We start from the raw sequence: 26,153 nt of genomic DNA, 5'->3' as shown, positions 1-26,153 counted from the left end.
CCTCGGAAGAGAGCATCAATATGAACAAAACAAAGCGAAATAAGTGTTCACTGACGAGCAATCTTCTGCGGAAAAGAAACAACCGGGTGTCCGGGCGCGGTGGCGGCCCTCCTCTCCCGGAGAGCACGGCCGGGTGTGGCAAACACGGGCTTTTCCCCGCGGGTCGTGGCTTAGGGTCGGGACACGCCTGAGGAGGGGTCGGGGCAGCGGCGCACGGCAAAGATGGCACGAAGTTAAGACAGGCACACATCACAGCCGTGACTTTCGTTCTCTGCTAACGTGAGGAGGATGAAAGGTCCCTGAGGAGGACGGGAGGAAGGAGATCTGCCGCTGCCTTCCCAGCAATTTCTGTGAGGAGCAGAGTCGCACCCGGCTGTCAGAGGGGCAGAACTCAGTGCGAAGGGGACACGCAAGGCAGCAGCCACACTCGGGTGGGTTTGTGGCTGAAGGGAGACCCGAGCTCAGCTGCAGCCATTCCAAACAGGACGCCCTCCTGAAAGCAGGCTCTTTTTTACTGCCCTGCACATAATTTACCCCCACCTCAGCTCAATCTCTTTGCCCACCCCACAACTATTATGAACTTCTTCAGTTATTTTTATCTTTCAAATATACCGACACTGCCTCAAAAAATCCTCAGGGCAGAGTTTTAGGAAATTGGTCAGAAATCTTAGAAACTGAGTCATTTGGGATGGGTTGAACTTTGCTGGTTTTTTTTTTTTTTTTTTTTTTTTTCTCCAGCTGCCTGCTGTGTGTTTGTCAGATAGGGATTGAACTGAGAAAGGGTCCTGGAGTTCAAACGCCTTCCCTGCAGCAGCGAGGTGGAGCATGGCACAGGATGCAGCTTATCACAGATAACAGCTGTGTGTATCAGGGGTCTCCGCTTCCCTCTCCCGTGCTGTTTGCTCAGCTCCCTGCCTCTCCCGTGCGCACTGTGTGAGAGGCTGGGGTAGGGAATGGATTTCAGACTCATTTACAGCTCTCCAGCCAGCTAAAGTCAGTGTCATGGGGCACATCCTGCTGATTCAGCAGCAGGGGGCAGTTCCTATCTCAGGGGGAAGGAGAATAAAAAAGAAATAAATCTGCTTTGTCTCAGGAGCCATGAGTTGCACCTTTCAGCCCTGTCTGGGTGAAATGTGGACTTGTATTACAAAACCATACTGCTTCACTTGCATAGCTATAGCAGTGTAATTTCGAAACCATTAACAAAACTGTACAGATATAAATGCAGTCCCCAACATTTACCAACCACTGAACTTCAGCTGGAAGAGACACTTTACAGAGCTGTGTTCACACCAGGATTTGGTGGTTTGAAAGGTTGAGGGTGGGGGAAATATTTAGGTACTCAGATCAAAACCATTAATAATTACTTTTGGGATGAGGGGAAAAGGGGCTTTGCAAAGACCATTTCTGAAGGTTTGAAATCAATCCACCATTGTGTCATTATTCCCACTCCTCCTTCCTATTGTATTCCTCTTTCCAATACAATGGAATGTATTGGATTAATTAATACTGTTTCTATATCTTACCAAAAACATTATCCCAGGATTAAACACCAACAACATAGCCAATAATATTTTGACAATAAAACTGCAGTAAAAGGCACAATGTTCTCAAAGAACTTCCTCTTATTACATAAGTTGACAAAATTCCTGAGTTTTGTTTTTAACTTCTCCAGAAGAATAAAGGATGATTTTAACATCAGGAATGTTTCTGTTTAAAATCTGTCCCAGGAACCTGGTGGCCTCTGTGTGATTGTCCTGTCTCACCTCCCTGCTGTGCCTGTGACTCTTGGGGGCAGGGAAGAGGGCTCTGTATTTTTGGCATAGTGCTGAAATCCTTCAGGGTTGGCTGAAGTGTCAGAATTGTATGAGAGCTATATAGGGCAAGGAGGATGTTGCAGGAACACAGAGGTGTGTCTGCAGAGAGAGGGAAAAGGAGATGAAAAGTAATGCAGAAGGCAAAAGATGGTTTGTGGATACTTTTCAACCCCAGGCACTCAGGAGGAGGCTGAGAAGGGAAGGAAATAAGAAAACCAGCATATCATGAACTGAAGAGAGCGGTGACATTTTACAGCAGTTGAAGATCTCCACCACAGTGTTTGTCCTCCTTTCATGTGGTGTTATCAGAGCTCTTTGCAAGAGTTTATTATCGTGTTCCCCCAGACAGCAAGCAGACAGCCATCCTGTGACCCACATCCTGAGTTTTACAGCCCTCCTTGTCCTGTGCCATCTGGGGTATTTATAGTGTGACCCACCACTGGGAGAGCAGAGGACTTCCTTTATACTCTAAACATTACGCTACAATAATAGTGAGAAAATTGGACAAATGACAAGCTTTCCTGCCCCAAAAATGTCATAACCCCCTGCCACTTCAAATGACGTGAGCCAGCCAGGTCACCATGCTCATGGCTGTGTGAGTTTCAGGGTACTGGTGTTGTTACCATGCTGACAGGCTAAAGGCTGCACCTGGAGAAGTACATGGAAGGGAAGTCCAAACATGCTGCAGACTAAATCATGTGGGGAAGGGGTAAGAGGAAAAGCTGAAGCTCCCTGGTGTGCCCAGCCCTTCCCAAGCACTGGCTGTTGATGGCAAAGTGAGCGACAGCTGGCCTGTAATACACTGCTACAGAGCACTGTATAGCACCTCAAAGAGATTTTAGGGTTTTTTTGGTTTTTTGGTTTTTTTTCAGGGATTTGCCTTGATCTTAATTATTGTTACAATAAATGATCTTCTTTTAAGGGATAAAAGGAAGGAGTTGGCTTCCTTCCTTTCTGCATCATCTCCTGAGGTATCACACTTCTGCAGGCTGGTGTTAGCACCTCACTGCATAAATGGTGCAAAGGGATTTCCCCAGGGGGCTGTTTTTCTTTCCCCCAAGAAAGGGACGATTTTGAGAGATAAAATAGCTTTAACTGAATGTGGTAACATACCATTGTTGCCCAGAAAGGTCAAACAAAGGGGCTATGAGAGGTCAGTGGGAGAGATAAAGAAGATGAGGTGTAGAGTAAGATAAGAGCTGAGGGTCTTATGCAATTATCAAGGGTCAGGCATGTGTGAACTAGAGTGGCAAAGGGTGACTGAACTGGTGGCTCTCCCAGTTAGGGTTGGAGAGGGGATAAAGGGAAGCCCTGTATCTGGGAGGGTTTTTGATTGACTTAGCAAGGAAACTTCTGAGTGAGAGCTGAGCAACCTCTGTCACCCTTAGCCATCACTTCACTTTCCCACTGATGTGCTTTGCGGGCCAAGGTGGGCCTGAGCAGCGACAGATTTGCTTGGCAGGAGCACAGACTGTGTTGGCCAGCCCCAGTCCATGCTGGTTACAGCAAGCAAATGTGTGCCCCTTGAAGCATGCCCTGAGAGTGCTGGCCAGGTGACATCCAAGAGCAAAAGTAAGAGAAGGCTCCCTGCTGGAGGGGCTGGCATCAGCCTAGATATAGCAGAGATGGTGGGTGCTAGCAAGTGCAGAAAGGTCTGTGCTCTTAGGCTTTCACCTTTCCTGTGGGGCTGTGTGTGGGTTCCCCAACATATGGCCAGCCCTTTTCTTCGAAATGTCAGGTCTCAATGTAACAGGAGCGTTTGGACCCTGGACACTTCTGCCTTTGGTAGCTAATAGCAAATGGGCCCATTCTGTAATGTACATCTGCAAAAAGTAATGAACAACATGCTTGAATTGATTCAGGGATCAAAACTGATAGTAAAGAGTAGAAACAAAACCCCCCACATATCAGCAATTGAAAAGAACTGAATGTCTGCTTTCTCCTACCAGCAGAAAAAATGTAGGAAAATTGGTTTCTAGACTCAGATTGGGTGGAGGTGGGATTATGCTGGACTAGAGATTTTTACACTTCAAGCAGGAGAGGAAGGAGAGAGTATAGTGAGATCAGGTTGGCTGGATGAGGGGGAGCAGAACTGCCACAATGATTTCTATTTTCAGCCTCCTCAGTTCTGTTGGGTCTTTTGTTCCACAGGTTTGTTGGCGACACGTGAGAGGTACTGGGATGAATCCACTGCTTCTACACAGCAATACATGTGAGTGTGACAGTAAGGTCTGACCTGCTTGTGAGCCAGCGACAAAAGACATAGCTGCACGTTCTAGCCATGAGCAACCTAGACTTTTGCTTGGGGGGAAAATAAATTGTATTAACTTGATAACTTAGCTCTCTTGAAGTCCTATCAGCACAAATACAGAACATGCCATTCTTTACTACAACATAGCCAAAGTAAACTATCCCAGTGCCATATCAACTTCTGCAAAGGGAGGGGAAAACACTGACATGGAGTGGAAAATGCTCTGATGGTGTAGGTTTGGCTGGTGCACATGGCTGGTTGCCAGGCAGTAAAGGAGGAATCCACCCTTGAACAGAGGCAGAACACACCCTACAGGTAGCAAACAAACAGAACACAACACAACCTGGAAATGAATGTTTGTGCTGGTCTGAGACAGTGTGGATGTGTAAAGAAATTCTTTAAAGTAAAAAATAAATTCAGTACCTCATGCTGTAGACACCAGGTTTGGAAGTAACAGACCCCTGGAGAATACTGAATCCTTTTAACACTTCACCAATACATTTATCTTTCTTGAAGGCAGTGCAAACATTGGAGCATATGCTCCATTTTACCTCATGATAACAACATCAACAAAATCACTGAGTAGTGTACTCATGCAAAATCTTTATTTGGAAAATGTCTTGTCTTGAATACCAGCACTCCTCTGGTTTACATGTAAGCCCAGAAACAGTATTTGCAGTGTACAGGAAAAAATACAAAGAAAATTCTTAAAACACAATTATCTTCTGATATCATATAAATAGTATTATAATTGTTTAGATTTATTTCCTATATTTTTATCCCACTAAATCTGCCTGTGGACTAGTGAGAGAAGAAAACCAAGGCAATGACGTAGTATTAGTTTTGGAGAAAGGCCACAGTATCTTAAAAGTCAGTGTGGAGAACTATCTGTATTGTAAAAGGACAAAGAGCTATGGATACTGATTACCTGTCTAGCACATATATCTCATTTCCCTTCCAGGTCAGGAATGGCTTTCAGAATGGTTCTGATTATTTTCTCTGCTAGTCCAGAGCTCTAAAGAAAGCTGAGATTGTGGCTGTTAAGGGTAGAAAGTTCCTCCTTCATTTTATAATATGTATGTTATTGTGGTTTCTCTTGGCTGGGAAATTTCATTTCTATTTCTAATCTCAGCCATGTGTCGGTCAATTCTGATTTAAGTTCTCTTCACCCTCTCCCTGCTGTGCAGCTCTGCATGCCATATTGCAAACATATTTTTCAGCATGGGTGGGAGGTAGCACTGTGGTTTGGGCTTTGCTATTGATATCAGGATTTCCCTTTTTCTTTGTTTGAATTTTTTTTCTTTGAAAATAGAATTGATGGTAAACAGATTTCGTTTAGTCCACAGGGGAGGGACAGTGAGCATTTTCATGCAAATTTGAATAAGAAATCACAATTTTCCAATTCTTTGAATTAATTCAGTGATATAGTCATCATCTCATTAAATCTTCAGCTTGAACCTTTATTTGGATTATGCAGAAGAATGGAAGTTTAAATTTTGTAGACTCTACTTGTAATTAAAACCCACTCCAGTAAATTAGGGCTGAAGCACTGTGGCTTATTGCCAGTGGAGGGAAATTAGGGGATTGTTTGATCCTCAACCAAGAAAATACCAAAGTCTTCCAAAAGGACAGATTTACACAAAACATTCAAAAGTCTGACAAGCTGTCAGTTCTCTCCATTCCTTATAGCACTGTTTTGTCTATCTTCTTGGAGCTGAAGGCTCCTGCCAAGTAAAGATTCATTTCTCACATATACTTGCCTCTATCAGATTTTGAAGCTGGACTAAAGGACCCACTTAGCAATTGCAAGAACTTCTGTCATTTAAAATGCAAGAACATTTGATTTCTGCATTTCTCCCAATCATTCCACTGGTTTTTTTTTCCTTTGAAAGGAGGCAGTGAAGAAGATATCAGCATTTTAACCCAAAGAGAAGGTTGAGCACTATAACACTAATATTCAGCTAGCTGCCCATGTGGCAAAGGCAATAGAACGTTGACTCTAGATATTTATATTGATTTGTGATACTAAACAGGATAATTCCAATATTTATCCTTAAAATAAGCTTGATAGGACTGATTATTTTCTAAGTGTGAGAGGCTAGTACTGTGACTTTACCAATTTAAGCATTTCTGTCCTTCCTGTTTTCCCAAAACCATTGGATGTTTCAGTGCAAAGACTTGCTCCCCACATCAGGAACTGAGTCAAGGAAACTTGATGGTTTTGATACATGATGCTGGTGTTTTCAATAAAGACAAACCTATGGTATGAAATAAAACAGCCTTCTTATGCCTGGGGAAGGTTTAATATCTGATGAGCGATGCTGAGTCAGGTTTATTGTATCACTGGGCATTCCTGTCACCAGAGGTCTCAAGTCATTCAGAGGCGTTTCCCTCCTTTGCCTTCCCATCCCCTCCTTTAGCTGTGGTGGTGCTAAACACCATTTCAAACACTGGAGATCTCTGCTCAGGCCGCACTTTGTCTAATTCCAGACGACTCTAGCAAGGAGGATTGTGGGGCCCGCAAACAGCGGTTCTTCATGGAAACCAACTTTCTGCTGGCGCCCGGGAACCGCAGGAGGGAGCGCGCTGCCCTCCCCAGACGCGTCGCCCCCGGGCAGAGCCCGCCCGGTCCCCGCTCCCGATCCCAGTCCCGATCCCTCTCCCGCTCCCCCTGCCTCTGCCGCACCGGGACAGGCCGTCCTGCCCTGTCCGCGCAGCTCGGGCCCTCCAGCAGCCCCGGAGCTCACGGGTGGCTTCTCCCTCAACGAGGAGATAGGAGCCTGGAATGTTGTGTTCGGTTTCATCTCCCCGCCACCAGCCCCTCAGGATACTGGCACCAGCCCCTCAGGATGTGACTGTCCCTTCTGGATTTCAACAGGGTAAAGGGAAGGAGATGGCAGGTCTTCTTTAGCCATGCAGATCCCGAGTGTCCACATTAAACATTTTTTTAAATGTATGAATCAGTCAGGTTTAGAGTTTCTTGCAGGAATTTCTGAGAATGCTCATGAAACCAGTGTCTTCCCCTGACCTCAGCTTCCCCAGCTAGAACAGCATAGCAGCAGCAGGAGCTGGCTACACAACACGTAGTAAAAATGTAATTTCTGAGGTTCTAGCTCTGCTGTTCCCTCTAGAATAAAGGCAGGGTTCCTCACTTTTCACTGTGCTTGCACTGCACGAGGCACTGGAAGCAGCCTGCTGCATCCTCCACCTCTGCACCCGCTCAGCCCTGAGCTCCTGCTGTTGCCATTACCAGCGCCAGCTGTTGCCAAGGCTGTTTTATGTACCCATTGAGACAGGCACTGCCAGTCACCACTTACTGTTCTTTAACCATGTCTGGCATAAAAGGGGCTCTCTGTTGACTGCAAACTAGCAAAAGGTTTCTGGAAAGGTGGTTCAGCTATGGCACTATCCAGTTTATTGCAAGAGCTGATCCATGGCATCGACACTGTAGAAACACTGAGGCAAAATTGTTCAGAAAAGTGTACCCTATGGATTTCTCAGTTGTCTGTATCCTAGTGTCAAATGAAACTACCAATGTTGTTAGAGGAATATACCATTTCTAAAAGAGTACTAACTCTGCTCCTTCATCCACTGCTCAGTTACAAACTACAGCAAAACAAAGCTTACCCACTTTTTAGGTTTTAATTTTTTGGGTTTGGCCAATAAAACTTGCCCTGCAATATTGATGCCTCTTTTTTATTAAGATCTTGGATGTTTATGTGGTTTGGAAAAGGAATTACTTGACATGACTGATGAAACAGACACACTGCAGAATCAATTAACCTATTCCTATCAGAAGAAAATAAAATGCACAGAAAAACTTTGTTCTGTGTAGATACAAACAGAAGGTAACAGGAATGCTTATATAGGACAATTTACAGTTCTTCAGCAATCAAAGTTAAATTAAAACTTTCAATTAATTGCTACGCATCTCAGCTTCACTGGTAAGTGGGAAGATTAGAGCTGAAGTTCTTTCAGAACTGTTTTTTATGGGCAGGATTCAGCTGGGGAGGCACCAGGGGTGAAAAACATGTTTTGTAGCTATTTACAAGTCCCTTGATGTCCGGTTCCCTAGATGGTGATGAAGAGAGGTGAATATAGTAAGAGTGGTAGGAACAGTTTGTCAACAAGTTTTGCTACACAGCATGCACAAGAGTTAATAAAATAAATTATACACCACATTTTCTTTTCAAGCAAGCTTTAAATAGTCCATATGTAACAGAATCATGTGTTACAGACAAGAAACTCTTGCTGCCAAAACACAGGATGAGGGTTTTTCCCGATCGTTCTTTCCAAATTACAGACTTAGGAAAAAATATTTCAAGAAATTACAAGATTTTAAAAAATAAAATTATGCTAAAACCCAGAAAAGGCCAATAGAATAGACTGGTGAAGTACATGAGCAAGTCATCAGAAGGATGTTAGTACACAGGTACTTACAAAAAATACAGGAATGGACATAAAGGCTTTTAAGACACAGATACTAAGCAGGCTAATTCAGGATCAAAGGGCAGAATGCATAGGCTTTATTATAAATTCTGTAATTCATGCATTTGTGTGTGCAGGTAAAATATATTTAAAGCCATGTATTTAAATGCCTTAAATTAAAAAGACACCTGAACCTCTCCCCAGCAACACCTGGTGACTTCAGGGAAGAACCCAGTTTTGCTTATTTTTGTGCACCGGCCTAATCCAAACTCATAATCTGTAAAAGGGAATGAAGTATAAGAAAGCAAGCAGCTATTTTATCTGAGCCACTCGGCAACACTGGGACTAAGATCCAAACCCATTTTTTGGTAATCAGCGTCCCTGGAATGGAATGGCAGCAGCACCAGCCTGGAGAGTTCTCAGTGTGTTTCAAAAAGTGGCTCCAAGAAGAATGATCCAGGGGTTGAGTGGGAAAAATTAGAAATTAACCCTGTAGTAGATAGATAGATAGATAGATAGATAGATAGATAGATAGATAGATAGATAGATAGATAGATGGCTTTTTTTTCAGAACAAAATAAGGTAGCACTACTGAGTAAGTGGCAATATGGTGTGTGCATTAAGATATACAAGTGAAATCTGCTTGGGGCACCTTCACTCAGGAATAAGTCTTCTTAAAATATAATAATAATAATAATAATACTTCTTTATACTTGCCACTTGTTAGCAATTGTTTACATCGTAGAAAAATAGATAGTATTCTGTAACAAGAAATATAGTTACTTTGTTAAAATGGGCTATTTTAAACCAGCTACTATTCTTTCATATAAAGAATTTCTAAACAGCAAAACAAAAATAGGTAATACTGAGTGCAAAACAGCCAGTGGTATACTTTGCATTGGTTTGAAACATAGTTGCCAGCTACTATAATTACATGTTCTGTACACTGTACTACAAAAGTCTTCCACGTTTTAGAAGATTTTTGAGTTTTGTTTTTCTTCTTTCTAGGTGGCAAGTAAGTACTTAATCCAAGTAAATTCAAACTCTCGAAGTCAGAGATAATTTCACAATCAGTCTTTGCTACCATTCTTTCACATTCCTTCCCCCACACAGTGCGGCAGCACTTTCTATTTATGCCCAAAAATCCCTTAAGTTAAACAAAGTTTAGAATGTAGATACTTAGAAGTTTAGCTTATAGATTCACATTCTTTTAAAAATAATTTCACTAGTCTCCCACGTTTACATTTACACCAATGTAACACCTCACTTGATGCATTTCTTCGTTCTTGCTAAAGACTGAAATAAAGTTCAGATGAAAACTCTTTGCCAATGGTAGGTATTGTCTTAAACACTACAAAGCCAGATGGTTCCAACGCAGAAGTCAGATTTTTCTGTGGTTTCCGCAACAGTTTCAGACATGAATAGCTGATTCCTAGTGGCAGTGGTAAAGGCATTATCAGTACACCATGAACATCACAAATGGAGACAATTTCCAAACACTGAAGAACAAAAACCAAACAAAAAGCACCTAGAAAAAAAAAATCAGTGAAACATTCTTAGTAGAGCAGAAATTTCTCTATTCTCCTCTTCGTTAATTTCACACCTTTTCAACTTTGGTGGGGTCATACGTATCTGGAAAAAAACAAGAAAACACTATTAATAATGTATTGTGAAATCTATTCAATATTGCTAGCTGCGGAAATGACACATCTTTTCCCTCGTCTTTATTAAAAAAATGAGAAGCTGATAATGGACTTGCAGCATTAAAGATATACATCACATTCCTGACCCAAATTCTGTATTTTTACCAGTATAATTCGGGAACAACTCTGATCAAATGCATGAAGATAGAATTTGGGAAGACATTGGGGTACGTAGGAACAAGCATACTGAATGCTAAGGGATGACTTCCAGTTTTCAGGTGCTTTGACAGGAAGAAAAAGACATAAGATTTGCTCCCCCTTATACTGAACACTAAGGACCAGTAAATGTTTTAAGCATCCTAGCAGGGTGTGTAAGTCTGGCTGAAGGAGTGATTATGCCATGTAGTCATCAGGGTCTTTTCATTTGATTGCAAATCCTTCCTTTCAGATTAATTCAACAGAAAACAGGAAAGCACAGCTGCGTTGCATCACTATGGTTAGTCTGTCTCGCTTCAGTCTGCAAAACTGCAGCTCATGTTTCAGCCTTATTCACTAAAGCACTGAACTGGCTTACTAACACTCTTCTTCATTTCCAGCCTCCCTCCTGCCAGTTCACAGGACATACCACAGGTTGGTTTTCCTTTTCCTAAATCCCTGAAGACACTCTTCTATGAGATTTTTTAATTGGATTTATCCCACTTCTGGCTGGGAAGTGAGCAGACATGAGCCTTTCCCTTCACCCTCATCACTCTGGGACAGGGTTGTGATGCAAAGGCTTTGTCCTGCGAGGTGTGCCTGCCCAGTGCCATCACGCAGACACCTGACGTGCCCTTGGGGTGCACGCTCATGGCACGGTGTAGGAACCAGGGCTGCCTAGGGAGGGCTGTGCAGGCGCAGAGGGGCCCGGACAAACCGGCGCTGCAGCCGCGTGCTGCCTCTGTCTTACACAACCAGAGCGTCTGCGCTCACCTCAAACGTCCCTCCCGTGGGCTGTACTCCCACAGCGCTCGCGTTCCAACAGCTGAGCGTGAAAATGGCTCCACACATAAATGTGACACTTTGGAGTAAAATGTTCATCCTCGGGACTTTCGTGTTGATGTGAGTGAGCGTCTTCATTCAAACATAAAAGGCATAAAAATCCTCCAGGGAAATTTTTGCTCCTGTGTGCAAGTGTCCATCCGCTACATCCACACTCATGTCAAGGAGGAACTGGCTGAGAACGGACTTCTGGATTTGGCTCTAGTGGGTGAATTTGTGGTGCAGAATTTTTTATCACTTCCCTTGCCCACCCTCCTCAAGCTGCTAGTCCAGCCAAGAAAGACTGTCTGTGCCAGCAACACCTATGATTTCTGCTAAGCCTTTTCTGGTATTTCCAAACAGACACGACATGAATGCAAAAAATCAACAGGAATAAAGTTTTTGAGAGCTAGTGTGCTCTAGGATAATGCTGCATCTTTTTAGGCTTAATGCATTGATGGTGTATGAAGATGCCTCTAAATGGTTAGAACATAAAATTCTGAAATGTTCTGTGACAGGTTGACTTAAGAATAAAAATGGATTTACATTTCAGAAACCTGATTTTCCTAAGGCCAGACTCATTCACATTAACAGAATTCCCCACAAAATTTCAGGTGCTCATTGTTTCAGGGAGTGGCAGGACAAGGGCGGGGAGGAAGGGCGAAAACCAGGCCACAAGACACGGAGCCTCTGCATGGCTCAGTATATTCACTGAAAGCTTGCCCATGCCCTCAGCACCTAAACCAAGGATACAAAAGTGCCAGACTGACAGGCCAGGTCATCCTTTTGAGGGGGCCAGACACTGGAGTTCTAGCACTGATACAGAAATGTTTATTCAACATTTGGTTAAACTCATTCAAAATGCTCTTTACAGAAACAAAGCCAGATTAGCAGCCTCATGTCTTCTAACAGCAAAGGAGAAAAGACATCCCATGCATTTGGGAACACTTGGAGATGTTCTCCTAATGGCAGTATTTGCATAGTAAGATGAGCTCCTTGCACTCAGTTTTGGCAGGGCTCTTACTCTGAGATGACTGTTCGTCTGCCAAGCTACATTATACATGTGAAAGCCTGTTCCTGCTAAGGGCTGCAGCCTCTGTGACAGGCCCAGTCTGCAATTATGAGACTAACATCACCCTACCTCGCTCCAAATAGAGTGGCCTTTTAGAATGGAATATTTGCTCATTGAAAGCAACAAATACAATGGTTTTCCAGGATTAATTCTTATTTGGGCTTTCAATGGTACCAATGAGCTGTTGTGGGGATTGGGTTGAGACTTAACAGAGGAAGACATGACATCAGGCCTTTTTACAAACATGAACCTACAGTCCCTCTGTAAGGTGAAGTTTTTGGGGCCATCAACAAATCAGGGTCTCTTTGGATGGGAAGAGACCAGTGGAGGAGCCACCTGCCCCCACGCACCCCACGTGTGTCACCCTGCAGTACTGGACATTCCTGCCATCCATGGGGTGGGCTGTGAGGGAACTGCTGCAGTGGGAACACACTGCAGAATACAAGCCTGGCATTGTCAGCAAGAGAGATAAATTTAGACCTAATTTACTGCAGAATAACTCTCCAATAAAATGCACACAATCTGTTTTGATACATCCCTGAAGTCATGTCACCACAACAGCTATTTTCTTCACTCCAGCAGAAACCCCAAGGGAGGGAAGCATATGAAATGCATGTGGGGCATACTAGACCTGATGGGTACAAGAAAGCTGAATCAGTCTGTTTGAAAAATCTGGTATGGAGAACACAGTTCAGAGCAGAAAGAGACAAAGATGTGGGATACACAAAAAGACATGGAGAAAAAGGCTGCAAGGCTGCAGGAGTCAATACTTAGAACTCATAAAAGCATTTCTTTTCAGTTGGAAATGCATAAATCCTGGTTAAAGTATACTCCATTTAATTTCAGTCCCTCTGTACTGGAAAACTGTAAACAGACTTATATGAATAAGGTTAAATGAATAACCTATACAGATTTCAAGGTAAAGTGTCAACTGTAACAGAAAGGATGGAAAAAGGAAGGAGAAGATTAATACTAATTTAGCAACTAATTTAACTACACTGTATGTTTGTTCACTCCAATTTATTTAATGGACAAGGCAGGTGGCCTAGGAGATTTATCTCTTTACACAGGCCTTTTGTTGAACAACTTATTTTCAGTTGCTCAACAACTTATTTTCAGTTGCTCAACAAAATGCTAAATGAAAACTGTTTTAGAGAGGGAATAGCTCACATTACTTTGGGGATGCATATGGACTACACAAGTGCATCCCAGTTTCTGCTTCAGAGAGATCAGAAACACCAAAAAATAGGAAAAAAAAAAAAAAAAGGTGTTCAGTGAAAAAGTCAACTTTCCCTTTGTCCTGGGGTTAACAATTATTATCAACATCTGATCTGGAAAATATTCATGAGAGAGAGAGAGAGAGGATTTCCAGGCCCTATATGCAGCCATTTCCCAGAGGCTTCATAGAAGAACATCAGATTTTTATTTTTAGTTTCTTCTGAACTATGATATAGTATGTGTCTACTTAAGTATTAGATAAGGAAAAAAATCGGCATTCAAAGAACAGCTATGATTAAATCACCACATGTTCCCAAACACTGGCATTAGAGTGACTGTCTTTGAACTCCAGTGTTTTAGCCTGGCCATTCCCTGAAACAATTACACAGAGATAAGACCTGAGGGAGCATTCCAGTCTCTGAATGAATTTCTGTATCACAAGTGAGTTTTACAGCAACTATTCCTAAAATGGGACCGGAGATCACTCATCTTTTCCACAAGGAGAGCAAAGTGGGTGGCTCCCAGATGAGGATAGTACCACCTACAGCCAGTTACTATTTGAGCAGCATTACGTGGGCATGCAAGCAAACTGATCATGCCCATTACATAAGGAATGAGTACCCATCTGGATCTCCCATAACAGGGTCTTACCTAAAGAAAAATCTCTGTCGATCTTCTTCTTGTCAATTCCACCTAAACATCCATTTTCACTGAGAGAGATAACACGCTTGGAAACAGCCCCTGAGCTTGCCAGTTTGCTTTCTCTCTCCCCTGGTACCTTCGACAGCTTCTCCTCATCCACCTCCTCCCCTGAGTCTGCACTCTTAATGCTCAGACGTCTCATCCGCGACACAGAATCAACTTCTTTCATTCGCACCAAGCGATCCTTGGCAGTCCGGCTGGGCGGAGACGTGAGCTTGCCTTGGAGTGTCTCTATCACTTTGGAGGTGCTCCTCATTCTCTTTTCTGAATGCTGGTAGGCAGCTGACTTGCAAACCAAGTTTTGGTCCTCACCTTGGCTGGGACTCACAGGTTGTTGAAGAACTTGCTCAGTTACCAGTGGTTTAGTGTTGGCTTCCTGGTGAGCGGCCTGGCATTTATCAGGGTATGAAGATCGTCCTCCTGCTCTGACAAAGAGAGCACTCTCTGTCCAGCCACACTTCCGTCTGCCTTCATAAGAATCTTCTTTTTTTCCTTCTGTGTTACTTACTATGCTCCCTATCATTGATGACTCAAATTCCTGAGCACTGTTTGAAGGGCTAGTGCCTGGGTGGGGCCCAACATGGTCATCTGGAAGGAGAGACTCTACTGCTATATCTATACCTAAAATTCTTGCAGCTCTTGCCTGCAATGACTCATTCACAGGGATTTCCACTGCATTTGCATCCGAAGAATGATCAGAGTTGTTAGCACCAAGTTCTGGGGCCACATCAAGTCCCACTGACCTCAAATCTGGCTCAGAGCACCCTTGGTTCCTCGTTGTTAATGATAAGCGTCCTACTGACCCTCTCTCTAATACCCTATCATTTGTGGGAGTTGTACCTTTGCTCAGTTTAACAAAGTCTAGGTAATTTTGGTCTTCGCTCATCTCCTGCAAGATAGGGTTATTGAAAGGATTACTGTGACATGAACTACTTGGGCTACTGGACAAAACCCTTTTGATAGGGCCCACATGAACTGGCTGTTTGCTTGCTCTGCTCTTAGCTTCCCCCATCCCTGCTTCTGTTATCAGACTTCTATCTGCTGGCCTGACTCCTTCACTGCTCCCTCCAGGCTTTGAGGAGCCTTGAGAGACAATGTATCTTGGCTCGACACCATACTCTGTTCCCATGCTCCAACTTTCAGACTTACTTTTAACCCTTCCTGACCGAAATACAGGCACCTCTGGCACAACCATTTCTGATTTCCCACCATGTTTTGGCTCCTGGCTTGATTTCCCATTTCTGGACTCCATCCTCTGCCTAACGGCACCTGCCTGCAGAGGAGCTGCAGCACTTTCCAAATCTTCTTCACTGCTTGTGCTCTCCTCCTGCCCTTGCAGCTCCTTGTTAAAACTTTCTAGCTCACTTATTGCATCCCAGGGACGGCGACTTACAGGTTTCAACAGGAACTGCCCAAATGGTTCTTTGCTTTTGCAGGGAGCACCTGGTTCTCCCTTAACTACATCTCCCTTGGAAAGAAGGCCATTTTCCCTCTCTTGAACAGGCACAGGCTGGCTCTGGTGGGCTTTTGGGGAGGGAGACTGAAGGACTGAGGTGGCAGTCCTGGAAAATGCACTGTTGCTAGAGTGGCTGAGGTGTGTCTGGCCTTTCATACTGTAACTGCTCTGCCTGCAGCCTCTCTCATCAGCAGGAGACCCTGTCTGGTTTTCCCCCACTGTGGATGCTGTACATCCCGGGAGTTTTGGAGATGGTGGTTTGCTACTATCAGGCTTCCCAGGCTTTGTACCATGGAAAAATTGTGGGCTCTCAGGTTCTTCAGAGAAACTGGTCTGTGTCTGCTGGTCTTTGTACTGATCACCTGGCCAGGAGCCAGAATATTTGAGCTCTCTGTGTTTTGTAGGCTGAATAAATCTGAGGTCATTCATTTGTTTGAACTCTTCTGGTCTCCACAGCTCTTGTTTTTGTAACTCATTTTTATTGGTCATGCTTCCTGTAAGCGCTTGTAACTCCAAGTCTGTTGAAGACATACTTAAGAGACTTTGTTCTTGCAAAGCCCCATTGTTATCAAACCTATTCTTATCAGGGCTCTGAGTTATGTTGTTGTTCCTATCTGTATCTGGCAGATTGGGTTCTGATTTAACTGGGATGGAGACCAAACAAAATATAGTTTCATTCATTTTTTTCTTTGAACTCTTTTTGCTCTGCATCCCAGTTCCAGGTTCAAACTTTTTCACTTTTGTAACAGTCTCACAGGTGTTGTCCATATGTGAATTTCTTACAGAAAGTTTGCCTTTCGTGTACTCTGTGCTGGCTTCGTTACGGAGGCTGTGATTAGTTGCACTACAATTGTCTCTTTGGTCTGGCAAGGCACAATTTTCCTGATCTCGGATGGATGGTGCCAACCATCTGTTGCTATGGGTGGAGCTGTCGGAAGTTCTTTCTCCCTTTGCAGAACTGGACATGTTTGATGCATCCACAAAGGCACTGTTGTACTGTACTTCAAGATTTCTCTCTTGCAAAGCACCGGAACTGGGAGTACATGCATTTTCAGTGTGGTTAGAGTTGCCCTGCAGACCTTCCAGTGGTGCAATTTTGAAATGTCGTATCCGAGGATCATCGAAGGGAATATACTGAACGGAACGCAGGTGGTCAGCAGGGCGCCTTGCATGGCTTTGCTTCCCATGAGGAAAATGGTTGTCTTTGCAAGGGTCACCCCCCACTTCAAAAGTATTCATGGCTGGTCGTTGGCAGGGGACAACCCGCTCTGCAGGACCCTGTGGATCGCTGCTGGCGCACGTGTTGGTGTTAGGCACTTCACTGGGGGAATGTGGGGTCGCGTGTTGGTGAGGTGGGGATTTGTAAGAAGGAGGAGGTACGTACACTGGGGGCTCCAAACCAGAGTCTGGAATGCCAGAATCTTGCCTTGGCTCATTGACTTTGGCTAAGTAGGAGATAGGTTCCTCTTTCTGGTAGTGGTCCTGGCAACCCACGGTTTCTGCAGGTGCCCTGGTCTGCCTCTGCAGTTCATAGGATGGAGGCTTGAGGGGTCTCCCATACTTGGGCTTCACCAGGGGAAGGAAATGGCCTCCCGTTCCGTGGTGCTTGGCTGGCTCCGCACTCAGTCTGTTTGGGGGATAGGAGGGGGTTTTAGTGACGCTGAGGGAGTTGTTACTGTTGGTCAGGGAGGGCATTTCCACGCACCTCATGCTCTCAGGTGAAAGGACCCTTGGCAGAGACTGCGATTTGCCCCTGCTGTGGGTGCTGAGTACATTGTCTCCCAGGGTCAGCGAATACAGCTCTTGAAGCAGCTTCTCCCTGTCACCCTCGGACATTTGCCTCCCTACTTTTCTTGGCTGGTTCCAGCTTTCTACTTCCAGACTTTGCCATTTGCAGTCACTGGGCACTTCACAGCTTTCCTGCAAGCCACTTCTTCTGACATACCCTGCACCTGTCGCCACCTTCAGCTGACTCTCCTTGGGGTGCCGGGGTGCCCCTGGGGCTGCAGCCAGGCCCTTCATCTCCACACTGGCTTTCTGGGAATAGCCCAATAGCACACTGAAGTCCTGTCCTCGTCTTCTCCAGTAGGCGAGATCTTTATCAGTCTTGGGCTGGGAAGACCATGCTAAATGAGGCCTGTCATAAACCCTGGAAAAAAAAGCAGTGTCAGAGGCAGTGTGCACAGGTGCCTGTTCTTTCCACCATGGGTAAGGCTGTTAGGAGGTCAAATGATGAGTTATGCCAATGGGGCTTTGTATAATCTATTTGCAACCAGGTGACAGTTTTAATGAGAGGATTTAAAAGTCAGTCAATTAACACAGGTAAAGGAAGGGACAGAAGCTCTTTTGACATGTTGTTAGCTATGCAAAGATATTAAAAAGAGAGACAAATGCACACAGTTACCTGCTGTGCAAACATGCACAGGCCTACTTGATGGACATTAGAAAATTCCCTGCCCACAGCAGGGGGCTTGGAACTAGATGATCTTGAAGGTCCCTTCCTACCCAGATCAGCCTCTGATTCTAAGATGCCATTCTAAAACTAGAAGTGACTGTCTTGAATTACTTCTGTATCCTGCTAAATCAAAATCTATAGATGTCAAAGAGACTACTGAGGTATTCAAGCTTAATAGGATTCCAAGACGCAGAGGTAGGGAGAACAGGTAGATGTCTATATTGTAAGATTTCATAAGATATAGTCTGTAAGAAACATGATTTGCATCCTGGTAAAAGTGCTGAAATTAAACATGTCAGTTCCAGAATTGATTCTTGTTCATCTTTCTGAGGGAACAAATTTCTTCAGGGTGCTTTGGATTAAATGACACATGTCACAACAATGATGATGTATCAACACAGTTCTGAATAAGATGGAACCAATATTTAAAATGTAAAGTACTCCAAAAGAAGTACAAAATTCTTAAATAAAAGAATCTATTAGGGAAATATGAAAGACATTAGACATTGCAGATTAGAAATTCAGAATATAGATTTACATGAACAGAATAGGTTCTTTGTCTGTTCTGAACAGAGTGTAAACTGTTTTATACATTCCTGCAGAACAAAATTGGTACCCTTCTATATAAATAATTAATTTTCTACTTGAATTGTATTCTGCTATTCTTGTACCTAAGGTGTCCAACACTATAACTGCCTTTACACTACGTGGCTGCCACCAGCATAAGACTGGAAAGAAAAATCAAAATTGACAGAAATAGGACAAGTATGTAGATAGAACCCAAGAATTTCTTCCTCTTCCCTCCACCCCAAGGTATATAAACAGTGTCATCTGGCTCTTTTTTTACTAAGAACAATGATCTATTTAAATAGGAGTTTGTGAAGACATAAGTCAAAATTCAGAATGAAAATTAAGCCATCCAGATCCACAGCAATTTTCTTTCATGTATATTACCTTCATCTTACAAGTCTAAAAGTTTAAAAAACAGACTGGGATAAGGAGCAACATGTTTCTATTAATTCAGCTGGATTAAGATTGAACTTCTGAACAAAATGTTCTGCCTCTGAAGCATGAAACACAGTTTGATTGCTGAACCCCAAGAAGGAACAGATGTCTTCTTTAATCAATGAAATATTACAGGACACCTCCTAAATCAGAATCTGACCGTAGTAACAACCAACACTTCCATATGGAAATGCAGAACAAATGTGTCTTCTACCTTTTCATCTCATCCCAATACTGCTGTGGCACCATTTGTGTTTACAAAATGAGGTGAGAAACAGGGTACAGCAAGAGTGAGGAGGAAATGGACTGGTTGCTCTTTCTGATTGATTTTGTCCATCATTGTAAAAGAGTTTACAGAAATTGCAGGAAGTACAGTCATAGATTCCAAGAGCAGAAGAGACCACTACAATTATTTAGTTTGACATGTTGCTCAGCACAGGCCATCAGACTTCTCTGAGATGATTTCTGCTTAAGGGGTAGCATCTCTTAGAAAAGTACCTAAAAATTCTGATTTTTAAATTTCTAGTAATGTTGCAAACCTTAATTCACCATTAAAAAAAAACCCACAAAGTAACCCAAAATACTTCTTAACAGAGAGAGCCCCTCCATTTATTAAAAGCTGTTTAAAAACTTAAATTTATTTTTAAAGGTTAATAACTAGGCTCCAGTAATGAACTTCAGAATATGATACAATCCATCTTGTAACCTATATTATGTCATCATTGCAACAAGAGTGTAAAAAAGGCATTTAAAAGGAGGCATATAGAGCACGTTAAACCCGATCCTTTTTAAGATCTACTCATAGGACAGACAGTATCTGTCTCTCTAAGTCCTGGCTAAGGCACTGGAAGTGGTTACACAGCCAGGCTCTGTCAGAGACTCCGTAAACTTCTGAAGACGACACTGCACCGTGCAGTGGGAAGAGGATGCTTCAAGGACCCTCCCGCACAGCCCCATCCTGCAGTCTCCCCTGCTCTCAGTGATGGAGAGCAGCTCCTGCACACCTGCATGCAGGCACAGCTGGCAGGCAGGCAGGAGCAGTGGGACAGCACAGCACCAGCACACTGCTTGTGGCCGCAGCTGCAGCAGACAGTGCCTCCTTCCAGGACATGTGGCACTTCTGGGTCTTGCAGTCAATGAAGCGGTGGGAGGAAATTCCGAGAGCCACTCCAAGTTTAAAAAGTTTCACTGCAGCCTCAGCAATGCTAGATCTCTGAATGATGAGTGCCAGTCATGGTGCAGTCTTTGTGCCCATGACATAACATCAAAGAGAAGACTCCACAGCCCCCCTGTGCAGCAGCTCGTCTCTGACTATGCCATGACACAACTGTGTGTCTCTCCACGATGCGCTGGTGCTGGCACACAAAGAAATGCACACCCAGGCACAGCAGCTTACAAGTGCCTGACAGCTGGGAGAACAGAGCCAAGGATGGAGCAGTCCCATGGGACCACCTGGGGAGATTGAATTTCTGGGGGCAGAGTGGTCCCAAGGGATCAAGGAGGTGGATTTAACATTATGAACTCTTTTCTAATAGGTCTGCTTCTAACGAGTATCCCATTTGCTCTCATAAAGTGCTTTGAATTGATTCTATGTAAAGTTAATTTAATTAAAATGGTTTTAAACCCCTCCACACTATTTCTAGCTTTCTGTGAATTTTAGTCCTTTACAAGAAATGAGCCTATCAGTCTACCCTGCACTGGCTGCATGACCACATTTCACTGAGCTGTCTTGCTCAGAGCCATGGGTTGAAGTTGCCCAATTCCCCTAGGGTGACACTGGACCAGCAGGATGCAGATAATGAGGCCAAAAGTGAAGGAGTGTGGCACAGGCATCCAAGTCCAAAGCCCACAGAATTAGGCCACTGCAGGGCTATGTAGGGAATATCTGTCCCCGTGGCTGCCTGCCAGTGTGCAAGTGGAAGGTGTTGGGTGCTCGGTAGCTCATCCTGCATGAGCTACAGGCACTGGCGCAATTTTTGTGTCCCACAAAGAGCACTGTTAGGAAAGTCAGCAAGGTGGAAAAATTTTCAGAGGGCTGTTTTGGACACTGGCAGGTTCTGTTCTATTTTGAGATCCTATCCTCACATACACACTTCTGAAACCCAGCACTGGAAAACACCAGAATACTTTTCTAATTGTTCCAGCAGGTGATCTCATTAATGATGATATCTATTTATCACTAAAGTTGCTAGCTACTAACATAGTTCCTCCCACACAAACAACTAAGCAAAATGCCTCTTCTCTCTACTTAGAACAGAATCAGGAGGGAGTCCTCCTGTGAAGAGAGAACTCTCATCTATACCCATAGGATCAACTTTCCCATTTTCTTTGACTTGTCTCCTCTTCCAAACCTTTGTGTGGCCTCCGAATGCTCAGTTAAACCAGGACAGCCCTCCCACCATCTGCTCCCTCACACCTAGCCTGAAGAACAGCAGGATGGAACCAAACACCACTTTTCCCCATTCCACCAGGGCATCACTCTCCCCACACAAGCAGCAGGAGCAGTGGCAATGAAGCCTCTACCCTCCTCAGCAAGGTTTGGTTAGCAGAACAACCTTAATAAGCAGAGACAACAGCATCATCCCCTGCCATCACAAAACACCACAAGCCCTGCAAATCTGCCTGCAAAGGCAGCCACAAGGCTGGCAACATCACTCATTTCCAAGGTGTATGGGGGGTGATTCTACATCAGTGGTATAAAAAAGAGTATGGTGTAGATAATTCCCTGGAGCCTAAGCCAAGCTCTGAGTTGCTGTGGAACTGCCACCATCTGTGAAGGACACACGCAGCCTGTTCAGGCCCTCTCCTGCTCTGTGCTGACTGGGAAAGCAGCACCAGGAAATGGAGGCAGAAATACCTTGCAATGCTCAGAGTATCTTGCTGGGTGGTCATCTCCTCTTTGGGCCCAAATCATCCCCAAATCTCTGCAGTGTGCAGTACTTTCCCTGCCTGGGAAGCAGAAGCTGATTTCCCAGCAGTCCAGAAACCAAGCAGCGATACCAAAATGTCTGGTGGAGTTCCCCACCTGTCACAGGCCCGAGCAGTCCCAGCTGGGCCATCGCAGGTATCTTCTCCCCAGTTTTAGAGCAGCCCACAGGCACAGCAGCCTGGTGACTCGGGAGTGGATGTGGAGGGGACTGTCACCTGGGGCTCGGGAGCTGACACGAGGTGCTGCAGTGTGGCTTTCCTGGATCTGGCCTGGAGAGCTCCCTCCTCCCTCCCGGGCCAGCTGGGCCACTGTGTCACACTCCACACCAGAGGCACTCCACACTCCCAGGCGTGGCAAGGAAGGGATGACACAAAGGTTTTCCCAGCTGCTAGTGCCTAGTGAGAGTTCCCAGTAGGCTCACTGGGAATCAGAGTTTGCTGTAATAGTAATAGCAAGAAAATATTTCTATTTTTATGAAAGTGTGACAAAGCCATTTCCAGGGTTGTGTTCCCTATTTTTATGTGGAAAAGCCACTTTTAAGAACTAGGATATAATATTTAACTATGCTGTAGATTGGCAGGTTCCACCCCTTGCATTCAGAAAGAGATGTTTAAACTGTTAGAGACCTTTATTTGGTATTTAGCCAAGGCCAGGAATTACAGATATCTCTGTCATACCCAAGAGGTGGGGCAGATGTGTGAGTCGCTGCAGATGCAGCCAGAGGAACTGGAAGCAGGGAAGCAGCAGTCCTCTCAAACCCCTGTGCATCCACACAGGCTCTGACTAACAGGGTGCAGGAGCAGCAGTGCTATGGTAGCTTCCAGCCTTGCACAGCCAGATCTTCTTTAAAACAGTATTTCTCCACACTGTAAACTCAGCACTAGCCTCCTCAGCACTGCTGCATGCTCTCTTCCCCTGCTTCAAAACCTTTTCCACTTTCATTCTTTTTCAGTATCTTTCCTCACTTTTTTTGCTGTCCAGTTTACTTCACCCAAAACACACCAGAAAGGATCCTCCCAATTACCTTTACATCTGTGTTCTGCCCTTTCTTCTCTAGAATGGACGGTTCCACCTGGAGACCTTCACAAGGACTTGCTGTTCTATGACTGCTTTAGAGGGCTCACATCTCTTCCTGCCCATTATCCTTCCTGGCAACCAGCAGCCATTCCTGCTCCAGGCAAACAGACTTGCAAGGGGAAAAGATGTGAAGGGAAAGAGCAGACGAGCCCAGGAGTAAGGGGACATATGGCTTTGCCACATGTTACTGAAGGTCTCTGTAAGAAGACAAGCTCCCAAGGCGACAGTGTTTTGCCCTGCTTTCAGTTTCAAGCCCACTCAGCAGGAGGAAGGGACTTTTCCTTGTAAACCATCGTCATACTTGGGCTGGCTTCCAGTCCTGCTCGAGCCCCTTTCCTTTGTTCATCTGCAGCCCTCAAATAGCTGCAGAACAATGGCCGAGCGTCGGTGTGTACACACAGCTCTTCCTGCCCAGCCGGCCCCAGCCCCGCCGTGCACGTACTCCGTCTGAGCAAGCCATGGCTGTGCAAGCACATTTTATGGAGTGGCAACCAGAGCTTCCACTGGCTGGGAGCTGTTTTATAAAAGAAGTGCACAGGCACCTTCTCATGCTTAATCCACAAGAGCAGCCTTAGGAGACCAAGCAAGTTCTCAGTGCATGTAGGAACACTCACCAAGAGCTGCACATGGCTGAGTCACAGCAAAACCTGGGTGTGTAAGTGGCAAAAGAAGCTGGGTGCAGTTTTAAAACTGAAGAAAAGGAAGACCTTTATTCCCGTTTTTTTTTCCCTCCTGTGCTAGAACTAAGCTTTCCTAAGTCCATCAGAAAGGCCTCCCATACAGACCACATTAGTAAAACATATTCTCCCACACTCAGCCACTTCCCATTATCCCAGTATTCCCAAAGGCCTTTCTCTAGCAGAAGGTGAATGGATGTGTCACTGGATGTGGACATCCAGTGAATGGAAATGGTTACTGGGATGGGAGCAGGAAAGGATCACAGGATGAAGGTGTTAAGGGTTAGAGTCATGATTAGTTATCTGTCAAGACCAAAGGAAAGAGAAAGCAAAGCCATGGCATGATGCTGAAACTTACCCCCCTTCTGAAGTATGAAAAGTGGACAAACCCTGAAGGTCATGGTGGTAACCAGGACCTGCTTGCCTCCCTTGGCTCCCATGGCTGCTTTCAGTGCTGCTTGAGCTGGTTTTCACCAGAGGTTTCTTGCTGTAGGCCCCAGCTCTGGATTCTGCTTCAATCCCATTCAGTGTTGTTCTCTGAGCAGATCTGTTCCCCGTGATTTCATGCCGGTATCCATCATATCTGTTCTCATATGAAACAGGGGGATTTTTCGACAATTTGTATCCATGAGAAATCAGGAGGTCTTCGACACTGAACATGTTGTGCTGGTTTCACTCACAGTTGTGCCATCAGAAAGCTCTTTCCAGCTGGACCCATCACTACAAAACATAACCAAACACAAGCAGAAGGCCACTTTAGACAAGGAAAGATAACCTTGATCAGCTGGTAAGTTACTGAAGCTAAAAGTCTCATCTCCTGTACTCAGTTTTTTACCCTCTTAATAAAACAGATGAAGCAAGTGCATGCAGATGCTGATGAATCATGTGCTGTCCTTCCCTAGACAATACACCTCCCTGCACTCAGCCAAGCAGCAGATGCTGTGCTGCTGCTGCTGACTCAGTCCCTTTCACTCAAGAATTCACTGGTGATTGCAGCTTTCAGATTTCACTAATGCAATCTCAAAATAAAAACTTTGTGCTGGAGGTAAGCCCACAACTTAAGCAGGCATTTCCTTAGAAAACTATTTTTCTCCAGTCATGGAAAGGTGTGCTCTGTATTATGTTTTAAGTTGCTGCAGGAGGAGGGGGTGGATTACAGAGCAATAAGCCTCTCCCTACAGCTCTGCATATTCCAATTAAAAAAAATGTTCACATGAACAAGGACAAAATATGCATAAGAACAAAAACGAATTATGCAACCACATGAGAAACCCAGGTAATATGTAATACCCCAGCTAAACAGTCCTTTCTACAGATTACTTTCTTTTCTCCCTGCTTTGGCCTGCTGCAATCCTTAGCTAGAATAACACAAAACCTAAGATTTCAAGTATGCTGTTTTTACAGCACACTTCCATTGTGCAACATGACTCATGATGCTCATGTGTATTTTATCTCAAGGATCTGCAAGAGACAGGATGGTCAAGATTTTTCTTCCCCAGTGATAGCCCTCAATTCTGCACTGACTGGAGCAAAGACCCAGCAAACTGAATTAGTTGGCTGAAAACAGTCTCTATTGTCTATACCATTCTCACAGCTTATTATGGCAATTATAGAATACCCATTCATGCAGAGTTTTAAAATGTGTGGAAGGTAATGTTCTGTTCTGAAGGTTGTACAAAACAATGGACCCATCCTGATAGATTCCTCCCTGTTTGAACTCTGTTACCAAAAGAAATAAATTTTTAAAAGGTGGATAAAAAGGTAAAACACACAGAAAGAGATTTATGAAAAATACAAACCACAAGGTTATTTTCCCTGCATGAAGAGTTCATTTAGCACATCTAGTGAGTACTGCGTGTCCTTAGTAGTAGCAGGTCCACCTGAGGATCATAAGCCCTGCATTGGCAGCTTAAAAGGAGACTGCCTCTGCAAAGTTCATGATGCAAAAGTGCATTTTATACACTGTTCTCTAATGCTCTTCTTGGGCATGAAGAAAGGGAGTCTGGTCACTCCTGTTCACGAGGATTTATTTGAAATGGAGCAACTGCTGAGATGGCAGTTGCATGTTTATTGGTACTAAATCTCTCAGGCTACACATACACAGAAATGGATGGGTTGGTGTGCTATATAAACCAGTTTCTGTGCTGCAGCACTCTGTGTGTTATGGTCATTTTTCCCCTATCCATTGCCATGTCTATTTTATGTCCTGCCTTAACTCCTGGATGCTGTGCCAGCTGTGGAGCTAGTCTGGCCAGCTGCTCTGGGCCATCCTGGTGTGCAGCTTCTGAGCATCCAGGGACCCTCCAGCCACCTCTGCACTGTGCTGCCCACAGTGGCCACAGCACTCACCCCAGGAGAGCTCACAGTGTAGAAAAACAGGCACAATTTTTATGCAGAGCTACAATT

At 44.4% G+C, this 26,153-nt stretch overlaps 1 protein-coding gene across 6 annotated transcripts in view; it reads right to left on the bottom strand.

Annotated features, from left to right (window-relative positions):
• Positions 1–8,249: 8,249 nt before the first annotated feature.
• The window catches only part of JCAD (junctional cadherin 5 associated), a 60,394-nt gene continuing 42,490 nt past the window's right edge, over positions 8,250–26,153 (bottom strand). For 4 of the 6 annotated variants that reach the window (XM_063414486.1, XM_063414491.1, XM_063414478.1 and 1 more), the window contains 3 exons: positions 24,106–24,467; positions 14,098–17,753; positions 8,250–10,024 (listed from right to left, as the gene is read on the bottom strand). In XM_063414486.1, the coding sequence (XP_063270556.1) occupies positions 9,786–10,024; positions 14,098–17,753; positions 24,106–24,407 (4,197 nt within the window). In that variant the 5' untranslated portion in view covers positions 24,408–24,467 and the 3' untranslated portion in view covers positions 8,250–9,785. Of the gene's footprint in view, positions 10,129–14,097; positions 17,754–24,105; positions 24,468–26,153 lie in introns of those variants that run through there. The other 2 variants (XM_063414518.1, XM_063414511.1) reach the window with 2 other exon arrangements.

Source organism: Prinia subflava, chromosome 1 (genome assembly GCF_021018805.1).
Source record: "Prinia subflava isolate CZ2003 ecotype Zambia chromosome 1, Cam_Psub_1.2, whole genome shotgun sequence".
In the NCBI taxonomy this organism is placed as follows: Eukaryota; Metazoa; Chordata; class Aves; order Passeriformes; family Cisticolidae; genus Prinia; species Prinia subflava.
The sequence above is the reverse complement of the archived record's forward strand: the minus strand, read 5'-3'. Positions and strand labels throughout refer to the sequence as shown.